The sequence below is a fragment of the Canis lupus genome, chromosome 8 (assembly GCF_048164855.1).
Source record: "Canis lupus baileyi chromosome 8, mCanLup2.hap1, whole genome shotgun sequence".
Taxonomy (NCBI): domain Eukaryota; kingdom Metazoa; phylum Chordata; class Mammalia; order Carnivora; family Canidae; genus Canis; species Canis lupus.
Window position 1 is genome coordinate 35,927,622 of NC_132845.1, and position 26,886 is coordinate 35,954,507.

Below are 26,886 nucleotides of genomic sequence, written 5' to 3' on the forward strand. Positions count from 1 at the left end.
GAAAGAAGACATTTGATTGAAAACATACTGATACTGTTTTATTGTGCAGTTTTCTTCCATATGCATAACTTTTATTTTGCTGTTTCTTTTTAAATCTAAAACTGGTTTTAAAGGATATGGAAAAGGCACTTCATCATATAGGAAGCTAGTTGTGGCAGCTCTCCTGCTGGGCTGTGTGCCTGAGAGCATTCCAAGCACAGCTTCAAGGGACCAATGTTGATGCCAAAATGGGCTATGGTGGCTTTTCTTCAGCTCTATGTCTTGGTTTTTGACAAGGTACTCACAAGGAGGCCAGATGGAAGCTTGAATCCGACCTTAACAACTCTATCACTAACGCCAGAAAAAGGGTTTAAGGTCCTGGCCCTCTAAACATGGGTCACTTTTAACCTCTTTCAGCTCTAAAGCACAAGTACAAACATAGGCTGATAGGACCTCACTAATCACCTTCATACTTTAAAGAACATAAAGGAAATGAAAACACTTATTTTGACTACAGCATGGCCATATTACGTCTAATTATCTAATTCTGTTGTGGACATATACACATATATACACACAGCAAAGTTATATTTTGGTTCCAGAATCCAGGCCTTTTCGTCTACCAATTCAACTTACCAGTCCTTTGGACAGCAGACAGGCCAGCAGTCCCCCTTAGGCAAGCTTTCTGGAGGCTGCCAACTGCAGTAGCTTCCATCCAGCTCCCTGGTATTGCAAACGCCAGGCCACTAAGCCTAGCAGAGCCTCGGGCACTGCCACACATACTGGTACCAACTCCTTGAGTTCTCTCCCTCAACTCGTATGCTCCTTCAATCCCTGTTATGTTGGACAAACTATACTGATTTGGGCATCTTTGATCATTCAGTCACCTATGCAGGTCAATTTAAGGCAAAAATAGTCACTCTGGAGCCTGGTTTATTTGGATTGGCTATTATATTAAATAATCAGATAAGAACTTAACTTCAATTTTGTGTTGTATTTAATATAACCTTGAAAGAGATTAAAATCCCCTAACCATGTAAAGCTTTTTGTCTTGTGCTTTTACAAATAATATGTTGGCTGTTGTTGTCTTTACTCCCTAACATATAAATTTTTATCTTTAAATATCATTTCTCCCTAAAAGGAATCAGATCTCCTTGGAGAAATGGCTAATTTCATGTCTGGGGCAGGAAATGTACCAGATAAGCCTGGAACAAAATAACGAGGGGGAAGAGTGGGAAGAGAATGTATGCTAAACAAGATTGACATGGGTTGCTAATTGTTGAAATGGGGTGTTGGGTACATGGGAGACCTTTATATTCTTTTTTTTTTTTTTAAAGATTTTTAAAAAGTTATTTATTCATGAGAGACACAGAGAGGGAGGCAGAGACCCAGGCAGAGGGAGAAGCAGGCTCCACGCCGGAAGCCCCACGCGGGACTCGATCCCGGGCCCCGGGGTCACGCCCTGGGCCGAAGGGTAGTTAGTTGCTCAACCACTGAGCCCCCCAGGCGGCCCAGTATTCTATTTTTTTTAATTTTTATTTATTTATGATAGTCACAGAGAGAGAGAGAGAGAGAGAGGCAGAGACACAGGCAGAGGGAGAAGCAGGCTCCACGCACCGGGAGCCCGACGTGGGATTCGATCCCGGGTCTCCAGGATCGCGCCCTGGGCCAAAGGCAGGCGCCAAACCGCTGCGCCACCCAGGGATCCCCCAGTATTCTACTTTTTTATTTTTTTCTATAAAAGTAGTTTAAAGGAATCTAAAAATAATTGCTATTTTAAGAAAACGAGATGGTAATAACATACACGTGGTAAAACAAGTTTCCTTTTAATAGAAGAAATGCTAGAATGACATGCAATGACAAGCTGAGTCTCCCGCCAGACCGTCCAGCCCCGTCTCAGGGCGATCTTAGTGGCCACTCCCTAAGTACCGCCGTGAAGTTTCTATGGAAAAATCAACAAAAACACAGGCAGCGCCGCCGCCATGTCCCGTGGAGAACCCCCCGCGGCAGTACGTCCCACACCCTGGCCCACTCGCGGGCTTTGGCAGCTGGTCCTGGCACGCGGGGGAGCGTGCGCCCGCTGCCGCGACGTCCTCACACCGAGCAAGAAGCGAAATCCCTATCGCTTCCCTCGACGTCATGCGGGGAAGGGGGGCGAAGGCAGAGCCGGACTCTGCAGCCCCGGCCCTGACGCGGCTCCCAAGCTCGGGTTCGGGCAACAGCCGTGTCCCCCGAGAAGGGCCTCGGGGTAGGCGGGTAGGCGGCGGGGAGGGCCGGCCCGGGCTTCCTGGCCCCCCCTCCCCCCCTCCCCCGACGCCCGAGCACCTGCTCCGGCTGCGGGACTCACCTCACGACGGGCGGGCCCCGGGGGGTCGGCGAGGCGGCGCGAGGAGCCGCGGGGCGCACGCCCACGGCTGCACGCGGACGTCGGCCCTCGCCCGGTGACGGGGCGCGACGTAGGAAGAGCGAACCGACCGACGTCGCCGGGCGGCGGGGAGCGCCCAGGAGGCCGGCCCGGGCGAGCCCCACGGCCTGCGGCGCTCTCCGGCTGCCGCGGCCGGCCTCCTGGGGACCGCGCCCCGAGGGCTCGGGCCCCGCACAGGCCCCGAGCGGGCGGCCCAGGCACACCCACGGACGCCGCGGGACCCCATAAGTGCCCCGTAAATGCCCGTGGACGGAACGCCGCGAGCGGCCGGGGGCGGAGCCAGCGCCGTGTCAGCCTCTCGCGACGTCCCGGTGACGCCGCACGGCGAGCGCGCGGTCCGCTCTTTCACCTTCAGTCAGCCTACTCCGTGTACGGCCTGCCCCTTTAAGCGGATGACGGACAGCTATTTCAGCCTATCAACTCCCTCGTCAGCATCCAATCAGATTTAAACTTCTTACAGCCGCCCGAGGAGTTGGAAGAAGAGGTCGAGAAAGGGAGCGCTTTCTGTCTCTCGCGAGAATGTTGTAAGCGGGCCTCTCAGGAAAAGCGCCAGAACAGATGGCCCGACTTCCCAAATAGTGAGTTAAAGGACGGGGTCGGAAACCAATGAAAGGAATGAGGAGGTGGGATCACCGCTTTTACCGCGCCAGAAGTACCGTTACAGGGCAGACTTTTCGCCCAATCAGCGCCTCCCGAGTTTGGGTCAGGTGACCCTACAGTGCGAGGGGCGGAGCTGCGGCCTGGCGCGAGGAGCCGTTAAGATGGACAACAAATACGACCAATGAGGTACTCGGACCCGGGCGTTGGGAGCCCAATAACAGCGGGCGGGCGGGCGCCTTTCCGGAGCGCGGGGAGATGTGAAGACGGACGGGACGTTTTCCCAATGAGCCTGTAGCAGAGAGGAGCCAGCTGACCAATGAGGGCCGCGGGGCGGGAGCCTCTGCCGCGGCGGAGTCCAAGATGGCGGCGTGCGGTTCCGCTGTGTGAAACGAGCGCGGGGCGGCGGGCTCAGCATCTCCGCGGAGACGACCTCCGGCGACCCGCAACAATGAAGGGGAAGGAGCGCTCTCCGGTCAAGCCCAAACGCTCCCGCGGTGGTGAGGACTCGACTTCCCGCGGGGAGCGGAGCAAGAAGTTAGGGGGCTCTGGTGGCAGCAATGGGAGTAGCAGCGGAAAGACCGACAGCGGCGGCGGGTCGCGGCGCAGCCTCCACCTGGACAAGTCCAGCAGCCGAGGCGGCAGCCGCGAGTATGACACCGGCGGGGGCAGCTCCAGTGGCCGCCTGCACAGTTACAGCTCCCCGAGCACCAAAAATTCCTCGGGCGGGGGCGAGTCGCGCAGCAGCTCCCGGGGTGGAGGCGGGGAGTCACGTTCCTCCGGGGCCGCCTCCTCAGCTCCCGGCGTTGGGGACGGCGCGGAGTACAAGACGCTGAAGATCAGCGAGTTGGGGTCCCAGCTGAGTGACGAGGCGGTGGAGGACGGACTGTTTCACGAGTTCAAGCGCTTCGGTGATGTAAGTGTCAAAATCAGTCATCTCTCGGGCTCTGGCAGCGGGGATGAGCGAGTAGCCTTTGTGAACTTCCGGCGGCCAGAGGACGCGCGGGCGGCCAAGCATGCCAGAGGCCGCCTGGTGCTCTATGACCGGCCGCTGAAGATCGAGGCGGTGTACGTGAGCCGCCGCCGCAGCCGCTCCCCCTTAGACAAGGATCCCTACCCGCCGTCGGCTGGCGTGGTGGGCGCCTCCGTGGGCGGACACCGGCACCCCCCTGGAGGCGGCGGCCAGAGATCGCTTTCCCCTGGTGGCGCGGCCCTGGGGTACCGAGACTACCGGTTGCAGCAGCTGGCTCTTGGCCGCCTGCCCCCCCCGCCTCCGCCACCGTTGCCCCGTGAGCTGGAGAGAGAGCGAGACTATCCGTTCTATGAGAGAGTGCGCCCGGCGTACAGCCTGGAGCCCAGGGTGGGAGCTGGAGCAGGTGCTGCTCCTTTCCGAGAAGTGGATGAGATCTCACCCGAGGACGATCAGCGAGCTAACCGGACGCTTTTCTTGGGCAACCTAGACATCACTGTGACAGAGAGTGACCTAAGAAGGGCTTTTGACCGCTTTGGAGTCATCACAGAGGTAGATATCAAGAGGCCCTCTCGGGGCCAGACCAGTACCTATGGCTTCCTTAAATTTGAGAACCTAGACATGTCTCACCGGGCCAAACTAGCAATGTCTGGCAAGATCATTATTCGGAATCCTATCAAAATTGGTTATGGTAAAGCTACACCCACCACTCGCCTCTGGGTAGGTGGTCTGGGACCTTGGGTGCCTCTTGCTGCCCTGGCACGAGAGTTTGACCGATTTGGCACCATCCGCACTATAGACTACCGCAAAGGTGATAGTTGGGCATATATCCAGTATGAAAGCCTGGATGCAGCTCATGCTGCCTGGACCCATATGCGTGGCTTCCCACTTGGTGGCCCAGATCGTCGCCTTAGAGTAGACTTTGCAGATACAGAACATCGTTACCAGCAGCAGTATCTGCAGCCTTTGCCCTTAACTCATTACGAGTTGGTGACAGATGCTTTTGGACATCGGGCACCTGACCCTTTGAGGGGTGCTCGGGATAGGACACCACCCTTACTCTACAGAGATCGTGACAGAGACCTTTATCCTGACTCTGACTGGGTGCCACCCCCGCCCCCAGTTCGTGAACGCAGCACTAGGACTGCAGCTGCTGCTGTGCCTGCTTACGAGCCCCTGGATAGCCTGGATCGCAGGCGAGATGGCTGGTCCTTGGACCGGGACAGAGGTGAGCGAGATCTGCCCAGCAGCAGAGACCAGCCTAGGAAGCGAAGGCCGCCCGAGGAGAGTGGGGGCCGGCACCTGGATAGGTCCCCTGAGAGTGACCGTCCCCGAAAACGTCACTGTGCTCCTTCTCCCGACCGCAGCCCGGAATTGAGCAGTAGCCGGGATCGCTACAACAGTGACAATGATCGATCTTCTCGTCTTCTTATCTTGGAAAGGCCCTCTCCAGTCAGAGACAGGCGAGGAAGTTTGGAGAAGAGCCAGGGTGACAAGCGAGACCGTAAAAACTCTGCATCAGCTGAACGGGATAGAAAGCACCGGACAACTGCTCCCACTGAGGGAAAAAGCCCTCTGAAAAAAGAAGACCGGTCTGATGGGAGTGCGCCTAGCACCAGCACTGCTTCCTCAAAGCTGAAGTCCCCTTCCCAGAAACAGGATGGTGGGACAGCCCCCACCACTGCAGCCTCTCCCAAGCTCTGTTTGGCCTGGCAGGGCATGCTTCTATTGAAGAACAGCAACTTTCCTTCCAACATGCATCTGTTGCAGGGTGACCTCCAAGTGGCTAGTAGTCTTCTTGTGGAGGGCTCAACTGGAGGCAAAGTAGCCCAGCTCAAGATCACTCAGCGTCTTCGTTTGGACCAGCCCAAGTTGGATGAAGTAACTCGACGCATCAAAGTGGCAGGTCCCAATGGTTATGCCATTCTCCTGGCTGTGCCTGGAAGTTCTGACAGCAGGTCCTCCTCTTCCTCAGCCACATCAGACACTGCCACCTCTACTCAGAGGCCACTTAGGAACCTTGTGTCCTATTTAAAGCAAAAGCAGGCCGCTGGGGTGATAAGCCTTCCCGTGGGGGGCAACAAAGACAAGGAAAACACCGGGGTCCTACATGCTTTCCCACCCTGTGAGTTCTCCCAGCAGTTCCTGGATTCCCCTGCCAAGGCACTGGCCAAATCTGAAGAAGATTACCTGGTCATGATCATTGTCCGTGGTGCGTCCTAAAGTCCATGTATAACTTGTATTTACTACTTTGACATGGTTCCTGTTTTGTGATGTGTAATGGGATACAGCATCAGATGAAATTTTCTTTTGAGTTAGTTTGTTTAGTTGAAGCTTTTTTTCTTTTTTTTATATTTTTATAAACCTTTGAAATAGAAGACAGGACAGTTTAGCTATTAAGTGAAAGGGATGCCCTGAAGGTAGCAGGCAGATGGATTTATTTTAATTAGGAGTTCCTACTCTTAGTAACTTCTTTTCCCCTTCTTTTTCTTGTTGTGTTTTTTTTCCCCCCCCTTAACCTTGAGCTTAAAAAAAATCCTCAGAGTTACAAACCCAAAATTTTGAAAAGTCAGGATTCGGAGAAAAGCCCACTGACTATATAAAGAAGATAATATACATCTAAAAAGGGCTTGATTGGTATGTAGGTAAATAATTCTTGTACCAGAAATATCATTTGTGTGGCTGAAATTTGATCAGGAATCTTAAAAGTACAAGCTGGTAAATTGTATAGCAATATTAATTATTTTAATCAGGTATTTGAGTATTTCTCTTGATATACATGGTTTATTCCCGGAGAGTTTGCTTTAACATAAACCTTTTTATCATTAGTTCTTAAGTTCTGTATCCCGTATATGCACTTTTGGTTTGTAGCTGTAACTGTTCAGTAAAAATCGAGGAGTAGGTTACAAACCATATATGTCTTATGCTAGTATGCAAGAAGTGAGTAGGTGTTTTTAAAATCAGAATTCTTTGGTTATTGGTGTGTGGTGGTGTTTTTACTGACTTTCAGAGAGGTATAGCAGGTACAGTTCTAATTTGTGCATATTTCAAAACTTTAGTGTTTTTCATCAAAGATGAATTTTTTTTGTATCCATGCAAATTTCTGATTTCAATAATAGAAAGAAGAGTTGTCTGCAGGCTCATAAGTCAGCTTTTTGTTTTAGTGGGCATTAATCAGCCATATCTGGATTGCAGAAATTTTTAAAGTCATCGTGAAATGCCTTTGACATGCTTCTTAAATTTTGCCTGTATTTTTATTTTCATTTTTAAACAGCGGTGACATTACATTATTGAAAATGTTGAGTATCTCTCAAGTTCTGTGTTTAATATTTTCACTGATGTCCAAACTGAAATGTCAGTATAGGAAAACCCCCTTTTATTGTTTTATTTCCCAGACAACTGAAATTAATACAAAATAATTTAACCCACCCTCACAATTTTTTTCAAAGCTAAAGGTTAAATCGATTTCTGGTTCTTAACAAGGGTTTTTGCTGCAGAACAGTAATGGATGATTTTTTTTAATTTTTTAAAAAATTTTATTATTATTATTATTTTTTTTTTTTTTGGTCTTATTTTTTTGATCTGTCCCTCTGTCCTCACCCCTAGTTTCTCAGGTCATTAGTAAGTATAGTTCCCCCTTTGATTTAAATGCTGAGGACTTTAAGGCCCTTGATATTTAATTATGATTAGAAACTCTAGGACCTTTTGGATCATGGTCATGTTTCTATTCTGTGAAAGTGACTTATAGAAAGCCTGGCAGAACTCAACTGTTTTCTTTCTGTTATCAAAGCTGGTAGTTTTGAAATAGCACCAATAATAACCCAGGGAAGTGTCATGTAATTTTTTTATTTTCCATTATGACAGGTGTCTAATGCATGTCAGCATGAAATCTTCATCACTGCTGTATCATCCTTTTTGGTTTTCACTATGCATTTATAAATTTTAAGTTGGGAGGTTTTTGTGGGGGTTTCGTTTTGTTTTGTTTTTAAACTGGAAAAACTAGCTATTTTGACAAAAGGAAGGTACTAGGCTATGAGCACAAAAGTCCGTCTGCCTGTAGGGAAAATATCTGAAATCCTACAAGTAGGACTTGGTGCTTTTTGCTTTTAAAAAGCTGTGCTTGGCACGCTAATATGGAGGAGACTGTTCAGAAACTAATGTGAGTTTGCAGTCTGTGCATACGTGGGGTCAAAGTACAGTTTGGCTAGATACATTTTTCCAGTTTAAATAATCTCACTAACCATTAACTTTTGAATATCTTTTGATAAGAAGGCTGGACAAATGATTTTGCTCTTCTAGAGAGTGAAGTCCACAACATTTAATTTTGCTCTAATCCAAAGTGTGGTGTTTCCCTTTTTCTTCTTTTCTTTTCTTTTCTTTTCTGTTGATGTGATAACTTACCGAAGAGTACTGTGGTTTTTGCTCCATGTTTGTTTATTTGAATCTATCTGACATGGCGGATTTTGTTAGATCTGGGCAATTTGTGCTTCTGTGTTTTTGAAACAATGGCTTGATACCATTTTTAAATGTATGTATTAGAAATAACTAATTATGTTGAGTTTGGTGCTTACCTACAGAGTGCCATCATTCAGATGAATCTCTCATTTGTGTTGCCCATTCTGTTGTGCAGGTTCATAATACTGTTTATCTTTTTAAGCCTTCAGGACGGAATGAAAGTAAGAGTCTAAAGCTCTCTGGTTCTAATTCTCATTAGCCAGAATTTCATAATCTCAATATTGGATGTTCTTTGTAACAACCACTTGTTTCTTTTACTTAAAAGCTCGTTTAGTTGATTTTTCTGGAACTCAGTTCAAATGAATGCAAAGAAAATTTCTTCAAGTATATCATTTAATGACCTATTAAGTATTACTGGTGAAAAACATCAAGCTAATTAAGACTTTTAGATCACAACTTCAAAGTTTATGGAAAACTAAGCAATCATTCAGCTCCTAGCCAATTTTTTAATACTATTTTGTTGGTTGTAACTGGGATTCCTATGAAGGGTTTCCCACACAGAAATTTAAATTCCTGGTTTAACGTGTATACTTGGACTCTGTAGATAGAGTTTTCTCTTTAAGGATTACATCTTAAAATGTCCATCCTTTGGCTGATATAAGCTTTTTGTCACATTTTGAAAGTAACATACTCTGGCCCTATCATTTGAGATACAGTAGGAAAAGTAAGGGCTGTGTGTGTTGCTTTCAGAGTCAAACACTGTTTAGGTTTATTTAAAAGTTTTATGAGCCCGTTTTCACTGACAATATTTGTTTTGTTTTGTTTTGTTTTTCTTTAAATTTGAAATCCACTTTCTTTAGACCATGAAATTGCTCATTATGCAGGTACAGCTTGAACTGCAGTTTTGGGTCCATATAGGAACCAATCACCAAAAACTGTGGTAACAGAATTCGGAAATCCTCTTGAGAAGAGGGCCTTAATGACCTTTGTATGTGAAAAGTTTTGGAGATAATTTTGGGACTTTTTTTTTCTGTTTCTGCCACAGTGTGTGGTTTTGAGATGGCAGTTAGGTGTGAGAACAAGAAGAGAAGTGGAGCTGACCTTGTTAACATTCTGGTTATAATGATATCCCTAAAGGGAGAAAATGATTTCAGGTAACCACAGTGAACTGTCTAGCTAAATAAAAAGGTTTCTATGTTTGATTTAAACAGTTAAAAAGTCCTAAAGTGTTCTTGGCTGTTTAGCAATTGTTCGTATGAGTTTTCTTAGAAGAACAGCTGCTGTCTTTGGTAACACAGATGAAGGTGGATTTTTAAATGGCTTTGTATCTTGACCCCTTTCCGCAACTGAGTAGTTCTGGATTGTTCCATATAAATTACGGAATGAAAATGGGAAGAGGGGGGTAAAAGTTTGACTAAACTCCAACTTTCTTAGTTTCATTTTAAGTTATTTTTAGAATATATTGATTGTAAATTGATTATAAACTTCCTTTTTTTCTGAATTTTTTGACATGTTTTACTCAGTTACATGAGTATAAAGGGTATTTTCAGTCCTATAATCTTTGCTTAATTGCAGTCCTTAAAAAAATCCACCCTGTTGTTTTACTTGTTGTCTGTTCATACAGTAAATTCATTCAAGGTATGTGCCAGTGGGTATTATTGGTGCTTTTTGAAGTCAAGCTGGACTATCCAGGAAGGTCTTGTTAACCTGTTCATCTATAATGGCATAGGGGAAATATATATATTTTTAATATTGTAAACATTTGTACTGAATAACCTTTTTTTCCCCCCCCTCGCAAGCAAAACTGGTGAACTGCGGATTGAAGATATGGAATTCAAAGCTCTAATGGACCTTTTTGAAGAGAAGTTGTGGCTTATGTGGAGTTTACATGGGCCTCTTGATGGAAGAAAGCTAATCTGTTTAGTATTTGTGCATTTTACTAAAATGGCAGCTTAAAGTTGTGTATCTGCTATTGTGATGCCAATGCCGGTGTTTTAAGTGGAAAAAAATGACCTCTTGCTTTGTGCTGTGTACACAAGATTTCTGGAAAAGTAAAGAAAAACCCTTTTTATGGCTCACACAGCTTAAAAGTAGCTGTCACTCAAACGTGCGCTCACAGTTGAGCTGCTTTTGTTTTATTCTAAATAAATTGTTTCTTTTGAGGAAAATGTTTTTCTGCCTGGAAGTGAATTGACGGCAAACCTTTGACCCCTTTGTTTGCAGCCGAGGGGGTACTTGCTGCTGCTCAGATCTCGTATGTCTTGAGCAAGAAGCAGGGAGACCATCATTTTGACTATCACGGTGTGTCAATTCTGAAGGATCACTAGTGTTACTGTGACCCCCTTTGTTTGCAGTGAAGGGGATCATTTGCTTCTCAGTCCTCAACTTGATGAGGAAATGGTGCTGTTTGCGGGCACGCAAGAAGCCGGGGCGAGCACCCTAAGCCTCACCACAGTGCACGAGTCGGGGGCTTTGCTGGTTTGAAGAGCCGGAGTTGCTGAAATTTAAGTTTTGATTTATTTTGTTCACCCATCACGTTTGGCCTTAGTTTCATTTTTAATTTGAAGAAAAGTTTGAAATTGCTTTATCTTGCACTTAACATTTGCACCAAATTGCCAAAAGAAGGAGAAATGCTCCGTTTGCTTTTTAAATGTTAATGATGATGTTAATAAAGCCTTTCCTGACACATTTGAGGAGCTCCTCCATCTCCAGGGGCTTCTTACCCGAGTTATGCAGTGATGGGTTTAGTTCTGAATGGATGAAGAGTTCCTGAGAGCTAGCGTTTGTAATTAGAACCGTTACTTGGTATCTGTGCCTTATTTGACCTGTGGTTCCACATGCCTTGGATGTGCATGCACCGTGACGGTTTCATAGGTACGAACGCACACTCAGGCCCAGTCACTTCGGTTGGTAGTACAGATTGTGAGGAAAAAAAAAATGGAGGCATCCTTAAGGAGGAAAAAGTGTTTGCCTTTAGTTCCTGCGTTATCCTGTACAGGGGCTCCTGAGCTTTGGAAGCTGTTCCCAGTACAGGAGAACAACCCCCCTGTTTGCAGCAGGAGACTTCGGTGCAAGTGACAACGCTGGAGTTCAAGAGGAAGCCAGCAGTGCTGCACCATTGGCTTCAGACACCATTGTTGTTTGCCAGTTTTAAACTTACCTAGTTGCAGACGAAGACCACCTTGAAATGCAGGCTTGTTGGGCTTGTTTTGAATTTTAACCTCGGATGGAAGAGCCCTAGTGCTGTTTGTCTCCAGGCGGGATGATGCTTACTTAGGCAACAGGTGATTATCAACAAAGGATGCCACGGTTATACGCTGCAAGGTGGTGTTCCAGTGGCAAACAGCTGTATAAACCCTTGTAAACAGGTAAGAGGGTTTTTAGAGGTCAAAATGCATTTGGTTAATAGGGTGAGGGCTTTTACTGGTTGGGGTATTTTTTTCTCGGATTGGAAGCCTCGAGGCACTCTGCTGCCATTACTAGCTTCCACCCCTCACTGCAGTGTTGTGTTCTTAAAATTCCAGACCGGAACTTCTGTTCTATTTGGTGTCTATATGTGTTTTTTAAGTTTAACTTTAATATGCGAAAAAAAAATTTTTTTTTACTGTGGGAGCCAAAAGTATTAAAATCCTGGTTATGGATTTGGGATTAACAACAGCCTGATGTCCTTTAAAGTTTTGACATGTTCCATTAGCCTTGGCCTTCACCCTTTGTGGGGATTTAATGGTGCTGGAAGGATTTATTGCTATATATAATGTTGCCATTACAAACATTGATTCTAAACCTCTGGGTTAGTATATATATATATATATATATATATATATATATATATATATATATATCAAAAAAAGAAAGACTGGGAATGATAGATAATTTAGCCAAAATGGTTAGTTTTCTTGACTTACAAAGAGATTGAATTGTAGAAGTAGGCAACTGTAGTTTTAAGGCAATGTTGTGAGAAATTAGTTTTTGTCTGCTCTTACCATTTTCATTGTCCATTTAATCCTACTAGGCTTCTGAGCCCTTCCAGTCCCTCTGTCCACTCCCCCACCCCCGCCATTAATCAAATGTGAGGCTTTGGCAACTTAAATACAAGCACAACTTTTTTAGCGTGTAATACAACTAGGTTTCCTTTATTTAAACCAGGTCGAAATGTTGAATAGAATTTTTCCTCTTCACAAAATTCTAGTTTTTCATCTCTTTCCAGAGGGGAAAAGTGAAGTCCAGTGGTGGTTGGTGTGTTTGGTTTTTTTTTGTTTTGTTTTGTTTTTTCAGTTTCTCAGTGTGTCATTTACAAGTTTTTAAAACCTCTGCTTACGAGTTGGCTGTCCTCTAAAACTTTGCTAGGTGATTTCACAACATTTCTTCAAAAGTTTTATACCTGTTGGAAATGTCAATTTCCAATAATATTTTTCTTTCTCTGGTGGTCCCCACTGAAAGCCCATTAAGTAGTTTTTCCAACTAGTAAGCAAGTTTTTAAAATCATTATAATGATTTAAGGAAGATTATGGGACACTCCGCATATTTCTACATGTTTGGTATCTTTCTAAGATCTCAGGTTTCATCTCAACAAGAAGCAAAGGTTGTGAATAGAACAGTTGTTTATTTGTATGTGAAACCATATCATGCAAAATGGAAAGGTACACAGCATGACAATCTTTTGAAACAGCTCATGAAATCATTTTATTTCCAGCTACACCATGAAGGAAAAACTATTAATGGGGTTGAGTGTTAGATCTAGAGTTCTGGTTTTATAAGTTGGGACCTGCCTTTTTGAATCCCTTGTGTGGTTTCTCAGTATCTTTCGTATGGTCTAGATTTAGGATTCTACTATAGGAGAAATTATTACAAGAACACCTCTGAATTGACTTGTGCTCATTTTGTAAAGCCTGGTTGTGGGTATTAAAATTGAAAATAGGGAGTACCCTGACTTTAGTAACACAACTTAAATTTTATAAATTGCCACTTCTGTATCTTAAGTCACATTGTTGTTTACAAACTGTTTATCTGAGGCAGTAAATTTAGTGCTTATGGCTGGTTGCAGCATCTATTTTTTGTTTTACAGTGTGTTATCTGATTATGGCTTATCTGACCACCACTTCCATCTCCCTCCGGTTCCAATTTACTCTCCTTAAGCAATTTATTGAATGACAAAATTCCTTCAAGCCTCAGACAAGATTGTCCTTAGCAGCCAAGAAGAGATTTTGACCTTGAGGTCAAATTGCTTAACATGCTTCTAAAATGCTATAATATTAAGCTTTCAGGTAGAGTTTCTGTATAATCATTTGAATGCTGATTGTATATTAAATAAGATGCAGAGCATGTAGATCAAAGTATAGAATAGTCTCTACCCACATCAGTAACTTACACTGTTTGGTGGGGAAACTAGTTATAAACAAGTAGATGGTTAAATACCAGGGGGGAAGTTCACAGTTTAAGACAATTGTAAGAGAGATGTCATAGGCCAGTTGTTGATTAATTGCTAATGAATTTTTTACAGGTGATATGAGTCTATATGAACTTGAAGGTTACTTTAAGCTGGGATAGTCAAGAAAGACTTTACAAAATAATTTGTAAAGTTGGAGAAAGATGTGGAATGAAGAGGGAGATTGTGGTTGAGATATCAGGCAAGCAGGCATGAATAATATAACAGCTTTATGGATCAGTGGGAAAGCTGACCGGGCTGAAACCTGGAAAACTTGTAAAATGGTCCGGTCAATAAAAATAGGGAATCCCGAAAGGTAGTTTGAGAGAGGTGGGAAGTGAGGGTATATATAATCAGTTGATAGAAAGTGGAGGCAGGTTGGTAGAAAGTGACAGTACTAATAATAGCAATCATTTGTTAAATACCCATTTAGGCCGAGGAGCATTCTGCGGGGCCTCTGCACACATTGTATCAGATAAGTCTCACCAGAGACCATGATCTGACAGCTGGAATTGATAGAGCGGGGTTCTAACCAGGTCTTTCTCCCAGTTAGGGTTCTTGGTTGCTGTATTGCCATACCTCACTACTTTTTTCTGGAGACTGGGATGGGATAAACTAGCAAACTTGAGAAAATGTCCAGGCAGTGGGTTTCAAACTGTAGAGTGTATCAAATTTGTGGTTCTTGGGAAGCATGCAGGCCTTTGGCTCCATCCCCAGGCATTCTGGGATTTGTTGGACTGAGGTGGCTCAGGAGTCTTTGTTCTTCTACAAGCTTCCTCAGTAATTCTAATGTAGTCTGTGGTCATTGGCCACATGTGGAGTATCACTGGCCCGCAGAGAGTAGAGTGCTGAAGTATAAACTCGGAGTAATATCATATATAAGGCCTGGGAAGGGGATATGGTGTGGAAAAGAATCCCAAGTAGAAGAGGCAGAGTGGTGTTCTGTCTCTGAGGCTGAGAGGAGGAATTTCCAGAAGATCAATTCAGAGCTGTTACAGAGACCAGCAAAATGAAACTGCAAATGCCATGGAACTTATCACTTAATAGTCATGTAATTATTTCTCCAAGGAATTCCATCTAGTTTAGTGTGTAATTTTGCCTTATAACAGTCTGTAAGCCACGCTTCAGTTTATACAATGCTAAAGGGACACCAGAAAAGTTTTGTAAGTTGGCTGAGTGATACACAGCCAGAAACTGGGATATCCCTGAGGTTTCAGATGTTAATCTAAAAGTAGTATGACTGTAGTTTATCTTAAGTTAAAATTGAAAATGATTCTAGGATTATGTATATATGTATGTACATGTGCAAGTTGCTTTCCATGAATGAACCAGCACCTATATCTACTACCTCCTAAGCAGGTTACTGATAAGATTGAGACAGATTGGAATTATAAAGTTGAGTGTATCTTTGACTTCTGAATGGTTGAAGGGTTTCCTGTTTTGGATTATCTAAACTGGGTTTGTTTTCAGTTAGTGTGGAATTAGTTAATTCTTCAAATACTTAGGTATCTGCTATATGCCGGGAATTACTTGAGATCTTGGGAGTGTTATTGGTGAAGAAAACAGACAAGTTTCTCTTTTCTTGTGGAGCTGACATTCTGATGGAAGAAGGGAGATAGTGAACTGTAAGGGCCAGTTGCCAAGGACAAATGCTGTACGCAGTAGAAAGCTGTCGAAAGTTTTAAGGAGGTGGAGTGATGTGATTTGATCAAGATTTGGCTACCTGAAAAAAAAAAAAAAAGATTTGGCTACCTGTGGGCAGCCTGGGTGGCTCAGCGGTTTAGCACCGCCTTCAGCCTGGGGTGATCCTGGAGACCCCACGTCGGGCTCCCTGCATGGAGCCTGCTTCTCCTTCTGCCTGTCTCTCTCCCTCTCTCTCCGTGTCTCTCATGAATAAATAAAATATTTAAAAAAAAAGAAAAAGAAAAAAAGATTTGGCTACCTGTCTCAGGAAAGTAACACAAACTTCAACTATTCTAAGATCTAGAATAAAGTCTAGTATATAATAGGTACCCAAATATTTGAAGGATTAATTAGCTACACTAATTGAAGACAGATGCAATATGTAATTCAAAATAGGAAATCTTAAAAAAAAAAAAAGGAAATCTTTCAGCTCTTGACAAGTCAAAGATAGTATTTCCTCCAAAGATATATTAGCATTTCAGATTCACTGTAAGACTGCAGATGTTCTTGTTCAGAAATCAGGGGTATTCTTTTATTTAAATAACCATAGTAGAGAGTGTATTTCTTCTTCAGGCTCAAAATTGCTGGCCACCCTAAGATTTCAAAGCAGTCTTCTTCCTAGTAAATCATTATTTCCTCAACATGTTGTTTCTTACTCTTTCTGCTTTCAGCCCACTGTAAGGAAAAGCTTCCACTGTAGTTATAGATAGTTTCTGCTATAACACACTGATCATGCTTTCTACATTTCATAACTTGCCAGTTTTCTAGTGGTATCAAACGAAACTTCCATACTAAATATCTATTTAGAGGGTCTTTTTGTAGAATGGCTGTCCCCCTGTCCAAACCAGGTACATGTGAGTATAAAGCTTTTAAGTGCTGTTTTGGTATATGACCTTTCTCAGATGACCAGCAGATTTCCTTTTACCCAAAGAAAGGATTTCATGAAGAACTTTAATGCATAAGCATATTACATACATGTACAGAATAGACCTATCATTACAGGAAAAATTAAGACTCTGAGGTGCTACATACATATTTTTAATTACATATCTTAATTAAAATATGCATAGCATATCAAGAAAATTGGTTTTCCATTGTATCTTAGCATATAGAAATTCACCATTAGTAATTTTACCTTGCTTCCAGGATAAGCATCTAGCTTGTGTATATTCTTTATATACAGAAATATTTCAGTAAACAAGACTCCTTAATTGGAATTTTTCTGCATTCTACAGCGGTTGTCTGAAACCTGGCTCTGTATTAGCATCACTTGAGGACCTTTTAATACCAGTACCTGGAATTTACTCTCTCAGATTCATTTAAATTGATCTAGGCAGAGTGGGACTCTGCCAAGGCCCCAGTATTATTTTTTTAAGTGCCCAGATGATTCTAATGTGTAGCCAGGATTGAGAACCACTGCTCTAGAGAGATCGACCTTAAACATATAAAACACACAATTAGCCTCTTAAGCACTATTTGAAAATCAAAACCAAAAACTTTCAAGAGGGGTTGCTGTTGCCTGTCTTGGTGGTTCTTGCTTATTTTGTTATGCTTCTTTTTCCTCTCCTTCCTATTCTGTTCTAGTCCACTCTTTTCATTGTGAGATAGAACATCTTGTTTTTTACAGATAAGGGTAAGGATAGTTGAGACACTGTTTGCTGATAGCTGCCGCATACTTTAGAAAATTTGGTAGAGGTAGGTTTAGATCTCTCTAGGGGGATGGATATAGACAGGATTGAGGAGAGATTCAAATCGCTTTGGTTTTTTATTGTATTATAGTAACTTCATAAATAAACTGATTTTCCTTGCATAGCAACAAAAATTGAATTCATATTAATCATAGTGACAAATAACAAATATTGAGATTCATATAATGTATTAAAGGGAATACTCTAAACTGAAGTGTATCAATTTAGATACAGGAATGATTTTTAATGTGTAAATTTTTATGATAAATGATTCTAAAAAGTCACCAAGCAATCTTAATGATACCAAATGAAGAATTGCAACAAGATTATTCACATTGCACAATGTTTTAATTTTTAAATTGGCATTTATGCTTTAGAGGCATTTTTCATCAAGCACACATGTCTACTTCTCCAGAAAATCTTTCTGGGGTTCATTTCTGATTTATAGATTTCTCCTGAGACCAGAGAGATTTTTTTTAGTGGAGACTTACCCATATTATCATTTATCTCTCCTGACAAATTCCATTTGTGAAGTTTACTCTCTGCAGTGTTAGAAACTTACTGAAAATACATTTCACAAAAAAGAATGAATTTGTTGAACTTTTAAGGTTTGGTGGTTGACAGTACTTTATTTCTGTAATACCTGAGTGTTTTCTTCCTTCCATGTGTGGGTGTAAAGGTATTTTGAACCTTCAGAGACACCTTTTCCTTCAATTTGCTGCCCTTTAAGTTTAGAGATACTGAAGCTCTAAAAAAATGTTTTTAATATGTATGGTAGTGGATCAAACCTCCTCCACTTTTTTAATGGCCAAGTTTAAAGGAGGGAGCTTATCTAAGTACAATAATTGGTTAAACATCTTTTTTTCCTCCTGGGTTTCTTTTTAGGAACTACTGACAATCAAAAACCTATAGCGGACTTTGGGATATGGCTTTATTATTCAGCAACTAAAAGATGAGTTCTAATTGGCAGACTTCTGGCACTGGCACTTGTCCTCCTGTTTCTATAGAAACTGGGTTGGAAGTCAGAGCTGCACAAAGGGAAAGGGTAAGTTTCTTTTAAAACTCCATATTTATAAACCCATATCTTATTAACTGTGGCATGGTGTCAGTTTTCAATAAGGAAAATACATACTCAAACATGAGCTACTAATTTTCACTTGAGTGGAAACTGACATCAGGTCATTAAATATAATAGGAGGGTTTAAATATGGATTTATTTTTCTTGTGACTCTGACTTCACATTTCTTGAAACGAACTCAGTATGACAATTCTCACTTTCAGTTATTTCTAATTTGGGGGTTATAAAATTGATTTTTATCCTCTTTGATCTTATTCTATTGAACCTTTCTGGTAAGTGAAAATTGAAATATAAAATATGTAGAGAGGACATTTTAAAAGTCTGTATGAATTACAAGTCTCTTCTTTTGAGCTAAGTCCGATTCTTTCCATTATAAAACAAGTACTGTACTACTGATCAGTTTTTTAGTTTTTCTCCTCTTTGCCAAGCAGGATGAGGTCGTCTGTTGGGCACATACATTTGTTTTCATCCAGGCAGACATCCATTATTCGTAGACTCTAAGACACCTGCCAGTTGGTGAGTCATCTTACTGCTATGGCTTCAGAGGGCTGTGCTACACAGCTGGGGCATTTAGGCTTGAAATTGTTTAATCAAGTGTGATAAACTTCGATCTGTAGGTTGGTGTATACAAATAATTTATGCTAAACTCTGACTAGCTTTGAGAAATTGGAAGGAAGACAATATTGGCTCTTGCTCTTTCACACTTATCTTTCTCATTTCCTTGGTCCTGACAAACTTCTCTTCCCTGCTAAAATGTTAACGTTGGTTGACGTGAACCAAGAGTAGGACATCTTGGCTTTATTTCAGCTCAGATTGTCACTTCTGTAAAAAATAGTAGAAGTGAAAGCTGGAAGTCTTCCATTACTTCCAAGTCCCTGGTCAGTTAATGCCTGAAAGTGGATTCTCATTAAAAATGTATGCCTCCCTTCCTTAACTACTAATGTGTATCCTATTTCTGTTTGCTCACTGGGGCTTGAATGGGGTAAAAATAGAATTTGTGATTTTCTCTTTTGAGGGGGGGAAGATTGCTAGAAGAAAACTTTAGGTTTTTTTTTTTTTTTTTTTTTTTTAAAGATTTTATTTATTTATTCATGATAGTCACAGAGAGAGAGAGAGAGAGGCAGAGACACAGGCAGAGGGAGAAGCAGGCTCCATGCACCGGGAGCCTGACGTGGGACTCGATCCCGGGTCTCTAGGATTGCGCCCTGGGCCAAAGGCAGGTGCCAAACCGCTGCGCCACCCAGGGATCCCAAAACTTTAGGTTTTTAACTATGTGCTATCAAGTATCTAGACATCCAGATGTGTTTACTTGTTAGTATAGGTGGCCAACTCATCTTGGTTCTAAAACTGAAAGTCCTGTGTCCCAGGAACTCCTTTGTTTCCAGCCAAACCAAGACAGTTGGTTACCCCTATCTTAGCTGATTCTCTGTATGCCTAAAAAAGTCTCACTAGCTTACCGTTGATCATTTTTTGTATAGAAGGAGATTTAACAATATAGTAGCTTCTGTTGGAATGTTAACAGGGATTAGGTTTTCTTTTTCCCATTCCTTTCCTTTCCTTTCTTATTTTAATTTTTTTTTAATTTTAAATTTTTAAAAAAATATTTTGTTAATTTGAGAGAGGGAGCAGCACATGAGCAGTGGAAGGGGCAGAGGAAGAAAGAGAAGCAGACTCCCCATTGAGCAGGGAACCTCATGTAAGGCTTGATCCCAGGCCACTGGGATCATGACCTGAGCAAGCCTAAGGCAGACACTTAACCAAGACTGAGCCACCCAGGTACCTCTCTCTCTCTCTCTTTTTTTTTTTTTTTTTAATATTTTATTTATTTATTCCTAGACACAGAGAGAGAGAGGCAGAGACACAGGCAGAGGGAGAAGCAGGCTCCATGCAGGGAACCCGATGTGGGACTCAATCCCAGGTCTCCAGGATCACACCCCAGGCTGCAGGTGGCGCCAAACCGCTGCACCACCAGGGCTGCCCCCACCTCTCTTTTTTTTTAGAAATGATTATCATTTGGCTCAGTGACCATGGGTAATAATACCAGCTTCTCAGAAATAAAACAAGAATTTTAACTGATTTCTTTAAAAGTTGATTCAGGCTACTTCTGTTATTTTTCATTTGTGTATATGTTAATGCCTTGAGTATAAATCTGAGACAACTGGATAGATATTTGTGGGAAATGAGTAGGCAAATGAGGCAAATATGTGGACATAAAGCCTCCTACAAGTTGGTTTTGGGTTAGGAGAAACACTTAAGGTTTTTAAAAAAGTGTTAGGCTGAGGTGCCTGGGTGGCTGAGTCCGTAAAGCATCTGCCTTTGGCTCAGGTCATGATACCAGGGTGCTGGAATCAAAGCCTGTGTGGGGGCTCTTTGAGCAACAGAGAGTCTGCTTCTCCCTCTTCCTTTGCCCCTCCCCCACAACTCATGCTTCAGCTCTCTCTCAAATAAATAAAATCTTTTAAAAAAAGAGTATCGGGCTTTTTTTGTATTGAAGTGTTCAGAGAAACCGCTGCTCATGTTTTGTATTGTCTTGCTTAAAAATAACTAAAATCAAATACTAAGAACATGATGAGTTTTTTCCTCATGGGAAAGCCTGATTTTGCAGTTGGATAAGTTTATTAAACTAAGCTAATTTTTTACAGACAAACATAGCATCACATATATTAATATGACTAGATTATTTGGAAAATATCATAAAATTATTACTCTGTTTAAGTGCAGTTCTTGCTTTCATTAAACTTTAACTTAACTCCCTAGCCAATCATTAAAAAAGGGAAAGCCAAAAAAAAAGGGGAAAGCCAGGGGTGGTGATCTAATCAGCACTGATACTTAGGCTGTGTTAAGGACTAGCTTTGTAACTTTAGGCAGATAACTTGGTCCTAATTTGCTTTTGTTCCTTAAGTATAAAATAGGAGTAATAATACCTATTCAATTTCTTTACAGGCTTGACATGATGACAATGAGATATAAGGTAGGAAAGAGCTTTCAAAAGTTATAGGCGGGGCACCTGGGTGGCTCAGTCAGCAGAGCATCTGCCTTTGGCTCAGGTCATGATCTCGGGGTCCTAGGATCGAGCCCCATGTTGGGCTGCCTGCTCAGTGAGGAGGCAGCCCTCTGTCTCTCCCTCTGTCCATCCACCTCCCTCTCTCCAGCTCTTTCTCTGTCAAATAAAATCTTTTTTGGGGATCCCTGGGTGGCTCAGCGGTTTAGCACCTGCCTTTGGCCCAGGGCGCGATCCTGGAGCCCAGGGATCAAGTTCCACGTCGGGCCCCCAGCATGGAGCCTGCCTCTCCCTCTGCCTGTGTCTCTGCCTCTCTCTCTCTCTCTCTCTATCATAAATAAGTAAAATCTTTAAAAAACAAACAAACAAATAAATAAAATCTTTTTTTTTTTTAATTTATTTATGCATGGGAGACACAGAGAGAGAGGCAGAGACACAGGCAGAGGGAGAAGCAGACTCCATGCAGGGAGCCCGACGTGGGACTTGAACCCGGGGCTCCAGGATCACGCCCTGGGCCGAAGGCGATGCTAAACCGCTGAGCCACCAGGGCTGCCCTCAAATAAAATCTTAAAAAGAAAAAGGTATTGTAAAGGTAGAGCTTTATTATCAGAAATAGTGCTAAATGATCAACATATATAGAACATTTCTTCTTCTGCGATGGTAGTATGGCACTTAGAGTAATAACTGCAAGAAATGGTATCTTAATTTTAAATAGAAGCCAATAAGTAGCTGAGAAGAAAGTATCCTGAATTTTATGTTCAAATTATCATAGCTCTACTAAATAAATATATATTTCAAGACTTAAAATTTATAAACATTCCAAAAAAATTATAAACATTCCAATAATATTTTAGTATTGAGGAATTAATTACAAATGGCCTATACTCAAGCATTACCTTCTTTGGTAAGATTTGTTGAATATTGAAAGGCCTAAAAAAGTTAATTATTGTAACAACTACATTTTTACGGCGCTGTAGCAGATGTCTTTTGTGGCTTTGTCTTAGGTACTTTGCATTCTCCATTTCATTTTAGAGTAGATATTATAAAATTTTATGCCAATTTGAGTTAGAACAAATCATAACTGTTTTCAGTTAAATCAGCTCCATAATCTTGTGGTACTGCCAAGAAGTCAGGGTGATCTAGAGGGGACAGTGTAGGGTTTCTTTTTTTTTTTTTTTTTAATATTTTATTTATTTATGACAGATACAGAGAGAGAGAGAGGCAGAGACACAGGCAGAGGGAGAAGCAGGCTCCATGCACCGGGAGCCTGATGTGGGATTCGATCCCGGGTCTCCAGGATCACGCCCTGGGGCAAAGGCAGGCACCAAACCGCTGCGCCACCCAGGGATCCCCAGTGTAGGGTTTCTTACCAATCTGTATGAATTGTGATTTCACTATTTACTGAGTGTTTAATTTCTTTGACTTTAAGCTTATTCATTATAAGCTGAGTATCATAGTACCTACTTTCAAAGGTTGTGAAGAGGGATCCCTGGGTGGCTCGGCAGTTTGGCGCCTGCCTTTGGCCCAGGGTGTGATCCTGGAGTCCCGGGATTGAGTCCGTCGGGCTTCCTGCATGGAGCCTGCTTTTCCCTCTGCCCATGTCCCTGCCTCTCTCTTCTCTTCTCTTCTCTTCTCTTCTCTTCTCTTCTCTTCTCTTCTCTTCTCTTCTCTTCTCTTCTCTTCTCTTCTCTTCTCTTCTCTTCTTCTTTCTTTCTCTCTCTCTCTCTCATGAATAAATAAATAAAATCTTTTTAAAAAAAATAAAGGTTGTGAAGATTAAATAAGGTAATACATAAAATGTGCCTCCCTTAGTGACTGGTACATATTGGATGTGGAAAAAAAGTTGTTTACCACCCTACCACTCCAAACACGTATGGTTGTGTATCCTGAGTCTAATATTTGTTTCCTCTTTGTCTCCTAGGGATCTATTAAGGGCAAAGGGGAAAGAAAATCAGTGAACTATTTTGATTTTCTTGAAACTCCATATATAGCTGGGATAGTATTTCTAGATTATGGATTCTTAAAAATGTATGGCATCTTATAATATTGTCCAAAGAAAAGTAATAAAATGAATAGGAACATCATAAGTTGTTGTTAATACAAGGAATACATTAGTTATAACTGTCTTCAACGTCTTGTGGCCTAGGGAATCAGACTTTCTTAATCCACACCACCCAGGTTCAGGGGCTACTGTCATTGAGCAGATGAAGAGTTGCTCTGTTGCATAAGATTCATAAAGCCTGTTCAAATCGGAAGCTTTGCGCAGTGGCAGTATCATAGCCAATGAGGTTTATCCAAGGCGCGATTATTGCTAATTGAAAACTTTTCCCAAATCAGAATTCAACTTGGAGTTCTTTAGTTGGTCCTACTTAAAATGTACAGTCTGCTTTCTTAGGAGGAAAGAATCTCATTGTTCTAGGTAAAGTCTCTTTTAAGAAAAGTATTCCAAGAGAAGGGAGGATGGATGAGAGTGGTTTTGTTGATTGCTTTTGTCTTCTGTTTTGACATAGAAAGGATTTAGAAAGCAGAAGAAAGGAAATTAGCAGCTGCTGTATCTGAGGGTTATTTTGCTTAGTACAGGAGTATTTTCATTCAATCCTCACAGTGTATCTGTGAGGTGGGCTGGTGCTGTTATCCGCATGTACAGAGGAGAAAAGTGGGGCTCAGGTTGAATGACATTGATGAGGTCATATGGTAACAAGCAGCAGAGTGGAATTTATTTATTTTTTTTTTGGAATTTATTATTAACTGTTTTTGCTGTCTGTGTAAGAGGATGGTGTTTGTTTTGCTTTGCTTTCATATTGTCTTACGTCTAAAATATAAAAATGTTAGACATTTATATCTAAACGTAAAACCTGTTTTAAATAGGATCAACTTCTGTTTTTAAGATAATTGAGAGTTGAACCCAGATTAATTAGGTTCCAAAGTTTATGCTGGGGGAAAAAATCAGTAGAACACCATCCAACTTGTTGATCTTGCAAACTAATGGAAAAATGATAATGTAAACTCATGTAGAAAAGTGGACAGAAATCATGACCAGAGATTGACTTCCTGTTAGGCGAAGTCTCCAGAAAAGGTGGCCTTTGAGTGAGTCAACTTGTGAGGAATGAGACTATGCCTGAGGGAGAAAGGCAAGCTTTGGGACTGTAGGTGGTAGCAAAGCTTGCACAGAGGCATAAACAGGGAGTGAGCGGGTACGGTATTTTGGAGCTAAAGCCAGGCTTTCAGTTTAGTCTTTTTTCTCTATAGGGAATCAATAGATATTTTAAAGCAGAGAGGATGGGGATTCCTGGATGGCTCAGTGGTTTAGTGCCTGCCTTTGGCCCAGGGCATGGTCCTGGACTCCCGGGATTGAGTCCCACCCACATCAGGCTCCCTGCATGGAGCCTGCTTCTCTCTGCCTATGTCTCTGCCTCTCTTTCTGTGTCTCTCATGAATAAATAAATAAAATCTTAAAAAAAAATAAAGGAATGGGAAGATAGAGTAATAATATTATTAGCTTAATTTTTAATGATTTATTTTAATTATTTAATTTTTTCAATTATTTAATTTTAATTGTTATTTTTAATAACAATAGTTTGAAAGAGTCTCCTGAAAGAGATTTTAAGGGATCTTGGTATTACAGAGAACCCTAGGTATTTTCTTTCCTCTTAAAATCACCCAAATTGGGATCCCTGGGTGGCGCAGCGGTTTAGCGCCTGCCTTTGGCCCAGAGCGCGATCCTGGAGACCTGGGATCAAATCCCACATCGGGCTCCCGGTGCATGGAGCCTGCTTCTCCCTCTGCCTATGTCTCTGCCTCTCTTTCTCTCTCTCTCTGTGTGACTATCATAAATAAATAAAAAAACTTTAAAAAAAAAATCACCCAAATAATGAAATGAAGAGCTCTCTATTTACATGTAATTTCTTACATTTCTATCATTTCTGAATGATATTATTAGTTAACATAATTATTCCATATTTAAGAAGAGTAGTTTAAATATTTCTTCCATTAAAAGCTACTTACTTAATCTTCTTATAAAACTTGTATTTTTTTAAAGATATCATTATTAGAGCGCGAGTGCAGGCTCACACACTTGTAGGGGAGGGGCAGATGGAGAGGAAGAGAACTCTAAGCAGTTTCCCTACTGAGCATGGAGTCTGACATGGGCCTGGAATCCATGACTCGAAGATCACAACCTGTGTCGAAACCAAAAGTCAGATGCCCAACTAACTGAGCCATCCAGGTGCCCCTAAAATCTGTGGTTCTAAAGACACATCTAGATCGTTTAGTTTGAATATTTTAGATAAGTAGATTTAGTGAAAAGTAATATTGTTTAAATGGGCAGGAATAGTATTCAAATGATCTTGAAATAAAGGAGGGGTTTCCTTTGGTAATTAAAAAAAAAGTGTTTAAAGATTTATTTATTTTAGAGACAGAGCATGAGTAGGAGTGGCAGAGGGAAAGGTAGAGAGAAACTCAAGCAGACTCTGCAGTAAGCATGGAGCCCAACTCGGGGCTTGATGTCACAATCTTGAGGACATGACCAGAGCTGAAACCAAGAGTTGGGTGCTTAACCGAGTGCAACCCAAGTGCTCTCTTTTTCGGCTATTGTTAGTTTTTATTACATAACAATACACATTTATCATAGAAAATTTAGGAAACAAAATAATGGAAACAGATTATTTCTAATAAGGAAAGATAAACTCTCTGGAGGGTGTATACCATTCTTGTCACTCAACAAGGTTTTAATATTCATTCAGATTTCAGAGTCATAGTCAACCAGTGGCTACATTTAATAATTGTTTACACTAACAAAATAGTTTTTCATCTCCATATTTTTTCCCCAAAGATTTTATTTATTTATTCATGAGAGACACAGAGAGGCAGGCAGAGATACAGGCAGAGGGAGAAGCAGGTTCCATGGAGGGAGCCTGATGTGGGACACGATCCTAGGACTCCAGGATCATGCCCTGGGCCGAAGGCAGGCATGCTAAACTGCGGAGCCACCCAGGGATCCCCCATCTCCATATATTTTAATGGCTGGATTACCAAGGCACAGTTGAGAGTTTTGTCAATTTATTATTATAGCACATTAAGAATTATATTTTAATACCTAAGGTAGTTGTTTTCACTGATGAAGACTTTAGCCTGTTTGATTAAATACTAACAAACAGCTTAGTTTAAGTGGCTCTTTTCTATCAATTAGGTATTCCTCGGAATGTAAAAAAAAGAAACCTTAAAAACTATCTGGTTTGCCTTTTCATTTTACAAACGAGGAAATTGGTTTCTTCCAAGCTTTTGTTTCCAGTGACTTCTTAGTTTAGATTGTGTTTTGTTAAGCTCTCGTTTGATTGCAGTCCTTTTCCTTTCTGGTCAGGCACTGTTTTTCCATCTCTCAGCCAACGGTACAAAGAACAGGGAAACTGAAGAGAGGAGATAGCATGTACCAGAGAAGTAGAAGGAGCCAGTGTATGTCTGGGTGTAATCATATAACCAGCCTGGAAGGAAGGAGTGGTGTCTGTTAGTGAAGCGGACCTTTCAGGTAGTAATTCTCAGCCATCCACTGTGTCAAGGGAAGGAGCCTCCTATAATTCCTAGAATGT

General features: G+C 41.9%; 2 protein-coding genes, 1 long non-coding RNA gene and 1 pseudogene across 6 annotated transcripts in view; 3 read left to right on the forward strand and 1 right to left on the reverse strand.

The window, feature by feature from the left end:
* The first annotated feature begins 2,668 nt into the window (after positions 1–2,668).
* Positions 2,669–10,594, forward strand: RBM15 (RNA binding motif protein 15). The gene is made up of 2 exons (XM_072834926.1): positions 2,669–6,183; positions 10,226–10,594. Exons 1-2 carry the CDS (start codon positions 3,321–3,323, stop codon positions 10,270–10,272), a joined length of 2,910 nt encoding a protein of 969 aa, XP_072691027.1. The 5' UTR covers positions 2,669–3,320; the 3' UTR covers positions 10,273–10,594.
* A 2,973-nt stretch (positions 10,595–13,567) lies between these two features.
* LOC140638148 (uncharacterized) lies at positions 13,568–21,533 on the forward strand. The gene is made up of 3 exons (XR_012035331.1): positions 13,568–18,267; positions 18,732–18,816; positions 21,244–21,533. It is a non-coding gene; the product is annotated as an uncharacterized lncRNA (long non-coding RNA).
* Positions 21,534–21,727: 194 nt separating this feature from the next.
* The window catches only part of SLC16A4 (solute carrier family 16 member 4), a 28,984-nt gene continuing 23,825 nt past the window's right edge, over positions 21,728–26,886 (reverse strand). Inside the window, exon 9 of one of the 4 annotated variants that reach the window (XM_072834931.1) lies at positions 21,728–21,867. In XM_072834931.1, the coding sequence (XP_072691032.1) occupies positions 21,857–21,867 (11 nt within the window). In that variant the 3' untranslated portion in view covers positions 21,728–21,856. Of the gene's footprint in view, positions 21,868–22,460; positions 23,049–26,002; positions 26,782–26,886 lie in introns of those variants that run through there. The other 3 variants (XM_072834927.1, XM_072834928.1, XM_072834929.1) reach the window with 3 other exon arrangements.
* LOC140639263 (U4 spliceosomal RNA) lies at positions 23,556–23,680 on the forward strand (annotated as a pseudogene).